This window comes from Jaculus jaculus, chromosome X (genome assembly GCF_020740685.1).
Source record: "Jaculus jaculus isolate mJacJac1 chromosome X, mJacJac1.mat.Y.cur, whole genome shotgun sequence".
NCBI classification, from domain to species: Eukaryota; Metazoa; Chordata; class Mammalia; order Rodentia; family Dipodidae; genus Jaculus; species Jaculus jaculus.
In genome coordinates, this window is record NC_059125.1 from 142,504,702 (window position 1) to 142,512,981 (window position 8,280).

The 8,280-nt window shown below is 39.3% G+C and overlaps 1 protein-coding gene across 1 annotated transcript; it reads right to left on the reverse strand.

The window, feature by feature from the left end:
• Positions 1 to 1,339: 1,339 nt before the first annotated feature.
• LOC123456702 (mediator of RNA polymerase II transcription subunit 18-like) lies at positions 1,340 to 2,446 on the reverse strand. The gene is made up of 2 exons (XM_045140834.1): positions 2,350 to 2,446; positions 1,340 to 2,210 (listed from the first exon to the last, which is right to left on the reverse strand). The coding sequence occupies exon 2, from the start codon at positions 2,131 to 2,133 to the stop codon at positions 1,507 to 1,509; it is 627 nt and encodes a 208-aa protein (XP_044996769.1). The 5' UTR covers positions 2,134 to 2,210; positions 2,350 to 2,446; the 3' UTR covers positions 1,340 to 1,506.
• Positions 2,447 to 8,280: the final 5,834 nt, after the last annotated feature.

An 8,280-nucleotide genomic window follows, 5' to 3' on the forward strand; every position in this document is an offset into this window, starting at 1 on the left:
CAGCATTTATTTTCATTTGATCTTTTGATGTTGGCTATCCTTATTGGGGTCAGGTGGAATCTCATAGTTGTTTTAATTTGCATTTCTCTGATGATTAGGGATGATGAACATTTTCTTAGGTGTGTGTTTGCCATTTGTATCTCTTCCTCTGTGAATTGCCTGTTTAACTCAGTGCCCCATTTTGTGAGTGGGCTATTTGTCTTCTTATTGTTTAGACTTTTGAATTCTTTGCAAATTCTAGAGATAAGGCCTCTATCAGTTGGATAACCTGCAAATATTTTCTCCTATTCTGTGGGTATTCTATTGGCTTTGCTTATTATATGCTTGTCTGTCAAGAAACTCTTTAGCTTCATATGATCCCAATGGTTGAGTGATTGTTTAAGAACTTGAGCCACTGGGGTTTTATTCAGGAAGTCTTTTTCCATTCCTATATCATGGAAAGTACTTCCTAATTTTTCTTACAGGAGTATTCGAGTTTCTGGTCTTATGTTGAGGTCTTTGATCCATTTGGATTTGAGTGTTGTGCATGGTGAAATGTGTGGATCAAGTTTTACTTTCCTGCATGTGGTTATCCAGTTTGTCCAGCACCATTTGTTGAAGATGCTATTTTTTTTTTCTTTTAATAGCTTTTATTATTGTATAATACAAGATCGTGGATACTAAGTTACAAACCTTATATACAAATAGAGAAGATATACAATGATGAGTTTTATTTATTTGAAAGAGAAAAAGAGGCATATGGAGAGAATGGGCACACCAGGGCCTCTAGCCACTGCAAACAAACTCCAGACACATGCGCCTTCTTGTGTATCTTGCTAATGTGGGTCCTGGAGAATGGAACTGGGTCCTTAGGCTTCACAGGCAAATGCATTAACTGCTAAGCAATTTCCCCAGCCCATAATGATGAATTTTTCTTTGTAAATCTTATCTCAGTTTATTCTCTGTGTAGAGGGACTAGACAAATTCTCCATGTTACCTGAGCCTTCAATGTAAAAAGACAGTCATAAAAGGAAAATTACCTTAAGAAAACAGTGTTACGTACCAACTAAAATCTCTCTCTTTCCTGAAGAAATATGGTTGGATCGCAGTGGTGAAATGAGCATCTACTTATTCTTTTTTCTTTAGTGTCTACTTTTTTATATTAACTTGTCTTTGTGCACATGTACATGCCTGCATTAATACATAAGGATTTACATGGGTACTGGGAAACTGCACCCAAACCAGCAGGCTTTGCAAGCAAGTGCCTTTAACTGCTGAACTATTTCCCCAGCCCTGTAATGTATTTTTTTCTTGGGGGGAGGGGGGGGGCTTGTGAGGTAGGGTTTCAGTGTAGCTCAGGCTGACCTAGAATTCACTCTGTAGTCTCAAGGTGGCTTTGAACTCCCAGCGATCCTCCTACCTCTGCCTCCCAAGTGCTGGGATTAAAGGTGTGCGCCACCACGCCTGGCTATAACATCTTTTTCCTAACAAGTGAGGACAGGCCCCAAAGATGGACAGATTTCTTAGTCACATAAGCCTTTTAGGGTCTATTTTTTCTAGGTGAACCAGTGGTTTGAGCTGCTCTGCAAAGTTCCTCATGTCATCAGAGACCATGTCCTGTCCAGCTGGTGCGACAACACTTAATTCCACAAAATAGGAGAGGGACAAGGCCTCAGTGCTGTCTGTGTTCCCGGGGACCAGGATGCGGAAAATCTTGTATACCATAATCTTCATGATGCCCTTATGGAACAAGTGTCCCTTGGAGACAAATTCATGGTCCATGTGGAAGCCCATTTCCATCAAGAAGTCAGTGAGGTTCTCAGACGTGGCAATGTCCACACAGTTACGCACCAGAGCGTGGCGGTTCTTGTCTCCCATTTCTGGCTGTCCCAGGTAGCGTAGGTGCCAGGGTGCTCCAGCTCTGTCCATGGAGCACCGGGCCCTTAGGACAAATGGGCTGGCCTGCTGACCCTTAAGGAGGAACACCATCTCATGGTCAAGGAAAGTCTCGGGTTCCATGTTGTCACACAAGCCACGAAGACGGTGGATGAGGCTTTCCAAACTGTGATCTAAAACACTTCCCTGCAGCAGGTACTCCATCATGTTAATGGTGCCACCAGTAACTGGCATCATGGTGACTGGGGGTGCCTCCATGATGTCTGTGGAATTGGGTTAAAGATAGCAGAAATGGCTGCAGATCTCTCAGCTGATTTCCCAAGCACACCATACACATGAAGTTATGGAAACACTCAGGACACAGAGTGCGTCGGTGGCGGAAGCTGGGGCGGACCAGGACAGGAGGCCACCTTCTGGAAACCCTGCAGCAGCATGAAGTTGACGGCGGGGCACGGCGGACACACGCGCACTTACAGGAAACCTCGCTCCGCGCACGGGCAGCGCAACGCCAGCGACCGCGCCACAGCTACCCGCCACCACTGGGGTGACCGAACCTCGCTCGGACAGCACGCGCGCACGCTCCCTACGGACTCTCATCATGCTCATGGAGAATGAAAATGTAATAAAAAACCTCCCAAAAAAGAAGAGTCCAGGACCAGATGGATTCCAGCCGAATTTTATCAAACCTTCATGGAAGAACTCAAACCAATCTTCCTAAAACTGTGCCACACAATTGAAGAACAGGGAAAACTACCCAACTCCTTCTATGAAGCTATCACCCTAATCCCAAAACCAGGCAGAGATGCCACAAGAAAAGAAAACTATCGGCCTATTTCCCTAATAAACATAGATGCAAAGATCCTCAACAAAATTCTCGCAAACCGAATCCAACAACACATCAAAAGCATTATCCACCTTGACCAAGTGGGATTTATCCCAGGAACACAAGGGTGGTTCAACATACGAAAATCTGTCAATGTAATACACCACATAAACAAGCTTAAACATAAAAATCACATGATCATTTCGATAGATGCAGAAAAGGCCTTTGACAAGATACAACATCCCTTCATGATCAAAACGTTGGAGAGAATCGGCATGGCCGGTTCACATCTTAATATAATAAAGGCAATATACAAAGCTCCAAAGGCCCAAATAATACTTAATGGAGAGAGACTGGAGGAATTCCCATTGAGATCAGGAACAAGACAGGGATGTCCTCTCTCACCTCTGCTTTTCAATATATTTCTGGAAGTCCTAGCCCAAGCAATAAGGCAGGAGAAGGAAATAAAAGGGATACAATTTGGAAAGGAAGAAGTTAAGTTAGCTCTATTCGCTGATGACATGATTGTATATGTAAGAGACCCAAGAGACTCCATCCCAAAACTCCTGAAGGTGATTAACTCCTATAGCAAAGTAGCAGGATATTGAAATACTTCTATCACACCTTCTAAGGCTCATGGTCCATTGTGGAAGAGGTGGCAGAAAGAATGTAAGAGCCAAAGGAAAGTCAGGACTTCTTACAATGTGCTCCTCCAGACAGAGAATGGCCTGGATATCCATGACCCCACAGTATCTGACACTACCTACACAAGACCATCATAATAGGAGGAAATGACAATGACATCAAAATAAAAGAGAGACTGATTGAGACTAGAAAATGTATGACGGAGAGTGAAGTTGCAAAGGGGAAACTATGGGGAGAGAGGGAATTACCTTATTGTCTATAATTCTGGATGTTGTCAATAAAAATATTATAAAAATTAAAAAGTCCCCCAAATGAAGCACTAAAAAAATATTGTGTAAATAACTATAGCTTCTGTGAGTTCATGAGTGCATAGCTTTGCCATATCTGGATGACTAATGGGAATATAACCCAGGGGAAACAATTTTATTTAAATCTACTCACTAGTAGTATATACCTCATGTGTAAATCAAATATCACAGAAGTTTTTGAAATAGGTTGGACCAGTTAAGGCACTTAGTTTCATTTCACTTCTTTCTTAGGAGAAAGGAAAACATAATTGTAGCTGTATAGTGATTGAAAAAAGAAGGTAGCAATTGAGAATAGAAACATTAATAAAGTAACCATGGTATAATTCAAATTTCATACATTTTGGTAATAATAAGTATATATTTTTCATTTATTTCTAGAGAGAAAGAGAAAGAGAGAGTTCATGGGCATGCCAGGGCTTCTACTTGATGCAAACGAACTCCAGATGCATGCACCACTTTGTGGCTTAACATGAGTACTGGGAAATCAAACTTGGGCAGTAAGGCTTGGCAGACAAGTGCCTTTACCACTGACCAATTTCTCCAGCCCCTGTAATCATATTTTATAGCTTTGTTTTGTTATATTACTTTCTTCAGTGTCATGTTAAATAGCTAAATCACATTATTTTACATTTTATATGCTAACTTGTTGATATATCACATTTTTGCAGGTTGATATCACTGAACATCTTCCATGAAATTCCACTGGAAGAAGTTGGTCAAATTACCTTTTACACCACATTACCTTGCCAAACAAGATGCAACACAGTTCATTATTTCCTCATTAAATCTGCAGTGTCTACTATTATTCACATTTAAATTGTCCAATGTTACTTGAGTCTATTTTTACCAAATCTAAAGTATGCTAAAAATACTTCCATTGAAAATAGTAGGTACACAGAATAGATATTTATAGACTCTATGGTAGAAACTCTTTGCACTTTAGCCTCACATCACTGCCTGTCCTTCATTCTTCTTTGAAATTCATAAGTTAACAAGATAATTCTGATGGTTTCCCTAACTAGAACACTAACAGATATATCTCAGTAATTTCCATAACAGTGAGTTCTATAGAGTTTTAGATGACATTGAAATTGCCAGGGGTGTTGATAATAATTTTTTCACTAGCTCTTTCATACGTAAGGACATGGAGTAATAGATTCCAATGGTCATGTGCTCATAATGTAATAAAAGCAGAGATTGTGAATGATTTGCTTGCTTATGGGATCTTGGGAAGGAATTATGGAAGGACAAAACACTTATCATTGCTATTCTATTGATTCTAAAGAGGGTGGGGTAATTTTATCATGCTCATTATTGTATCTTAATATATAGCAACATAAATAAGCACTTGGTAGAAACATAAAAGGAAAGTAAATATAAGAAGAAAGATGAGAAAGAGGACAAAAGAAAAAGATGTCCAGTAGCAGTAGAATATGGCTCAGAAGACAGAGACCAAGGAGGCATTCCAACTCCTTTAATTAGTATATGAAAGGAAATAGCACTAAGGCCTGATACAATTTGTGTATTATACAAAGGCTTCAGCAGAGGTGTGGGATGGGAAGCTGAACAGCAGCTTGAGTTCTGCTTAAAAGAAACACTCCTTTTGAGTTGTAGCTTCCCAGTGCCAGATATTGTTCTACTTGTTTGGGCATTTTCTGATTCACACAAATATTGTTTAGAATTCAGTATAGTGTGTTATTTATAATGAATAATTTTAGAGGGATCTTAAAATGACAATGTATTTCAGCAATAGATGCTAGATTTGTAAAGGCACAGAATGTGAGGAGGAAGGAAAGAAGATAATACCGGTTAAGTAAGTTTGGGACTCTATTTGAAGGATAGACTCTATCCTATAGGTAGAACACATAAGGAATCTACAACTGGGGCACTGAAATTTTCAGGTTTTCATCATGACTTCATACTATTTTAAATACCTCCTTTCTAATATAAGAATAATAACAATACATACCTTATTGGGTTGTGGAGAGAATAGAATATATGTAAATGAAAAATTTTAAAGGCATATGTGTATATACTATGAGTTGTGTGGTATGTGTGGTATATGTACATGTGTGTGCAGATTCACATGCTCCTTGTGCACAGAAGCCAGTGAAGAATACTGTATGTCTCTCTCCATTACTCACTCACCCATTTCTCCATAAGATATACTCTTACTGATTCTGATCCTTACCAATTTTGTAAGTTGAGCAATTTTTCCATTCTATCCCACAAAAATAAAGTTACACCTACATGTGGCCATACTCAGCTGTTTGCACTGTACATTTGGTATTGAATTAAAGTATTTTCAGGCCTCTAGGCTGTCCTGCTTGTGTAGGAATCATCCTTAACTATTGACCCATTTCTACTTCCCTGCAAAATGTATTTCTTAAGCCAGTACCCTTCACTTATTAAATAAATGTTCACAAAATTATAGTTAAATAGATATTAACTCTTTGTAGGGATTTGTGATTGTACAAAGAACAGCACACACAGATAGTAAAGTGGCTAAGGCCATAGTCTAAAAGAAAGGTGGCCATGATCAAAAGTAGTGACTGCAGGGTTGGAGAGATGGCTTAGTGGCTAAGGTGCTGGACTGCAAAGCTAAAGAACCCAGGTTCAGTTCCCCACGACCCATATAAGCCAGATAGACAAGGTGGCACATGCATCTCTCCCTCTTTCTCTCCCTTCTGCCTTTCTCAAATAAATAAATAATAGTAGTGACTGCAGATGCACATGATGAATGGATGTGATATTAGTGAGTCTATTAGCAAATCACATCCAGATGCTTAAATAGGATTCATTCTAAATTCCAAAAAGGTTCTCAGTTAGCTCTAAATCTCAGTAATGGTTTAAAATTACCTTTGCAAAATTGGAATGCAGAACCAAATCAAGCCAGAACTTGAAAGTCAGATTATACCTGGGCATTTATCCTGATGACCACTATTTCTCAAAGTGCACTTTTTAAAGCAGCAGTGTCAAAAATTCACTAAGGTATGGGCTATAAGGCAGTTTCCTAGGTTTTACTCTAATCCTCCAAAATCCCAGTCTTTAAGTAGATGCATGGGCTTATTACAAAGCTTTGGAAGTGGTTTTAAAGCACAATAAATCTTGAGAGCAACAAAGAAGGGAGGCATTGATGTTTGCTAAGCAAGGAAGTGCTAGTCTATTTGTGTTTTACAAAGGTAACCATGGTTACAAGGAGTAGGGAGAGAAAAAGATGGGGAGTGGGTGGAATGGTGAATACTTTAGAAGGCAAGGGGCACTATTATTTCCAGTGTGCTGCATTCCTGAAGATACTGACTCTTTAGTCATGCTGACATTTATGACTAAGCTTTAGAGTCATTATGATTTCTGATTATAGAACTTAATTTAAAAATTCTGCTATAGGCTTTGGAGTGGCCTTCACAGACTTTTCATTAGGCCATTGAGAAATATAAGGATGAGGCTATAGAGATGTTATCTAAACATGCTTTATATTTCCTGTAAATATGGCTAATCTTTCCCTTGTAAGGAAATAATCAATATATTTGGAATATCATCTAAGTAAGGAGATAAGTATTCTATGCCAAATCCATGGTACTTAGTGTGTATACATATGCTCATGCGCTTGTGTGTGTGTGCCCATGTGCACACATGTGAGAATGTGTTTATAAGCATGCTTGTGGGCCTCCTTTTACTCCAAATGAACACAAGACCACACACTAATGTCACTTTTTGAATGCAGTTTATGTGGGTGACTTGGGAATTGAACTTGAGCTGGGCGGCTTTACACCTATGCACCTTTAAATGCTGAGGCATCTTCCCAGCACCCACTATGCCAATTTCTGATGCTAACCACAACAATATAATACTAGCAAACTCTTTTTTCTTGTTAATATTATTTATGTATGTATTTATTTGTGAGTGCAAGAGAAAGACAGAGAGAGAGGGAGAATGGGTGTGTCAGGGCCTTTAGCCACTGTAAACAAATTCCAGATGCTTGCACTACCTTGTGCATTTGGCTTTATAGTGGTATTGGGGAATCAAACCTGGTCCTTAGGCTTTGCAGGCAAACATCTTAACCACTAAGCCATCTCTCCAGCCCCCAAACTGTTTTGTTTTTTGATTACTTTTGGAGCTACAGAGAGATGCCAAGTTTTACAAATATTTGTATTGCCTTATAAGAACTAAACCAATTGAACTTTGACAATGGAGTCGGAATCAACCACCTGAAAGTATCAGAGCAGGAGAATGTGGAACTTCCTATACCTTGTATGTAACTTCCAGGTAACCCGCGAGCTTCCTTCTGCAGAGTACTGCAGAGACATTAAGAGTGAACAGGAAAAAAACCTCAAATTCTAATGATAGTAATTTTACAGAAGTATGTTTTAAACGCTAGAAATGGAATGTAAATGTCACCTGTATACTATAAATGAGATTATAATACAAGCAAAATAGAACTGTCTTATGTGGCAGTGTGAAGGTAAAATGTCTCCCCTAAGTTTAAGAAATTTGAACAATTGGTGCTCAGTGGCATATGTGCTTTGGGAACATTGTGGAACAATTAGGTGATAGAGCCTTTCTGGAAGATGGTGTCACTAGGGACAGGGACTTGAGATATTATAGCCCAGTATCATCTGCTGTTCTCAC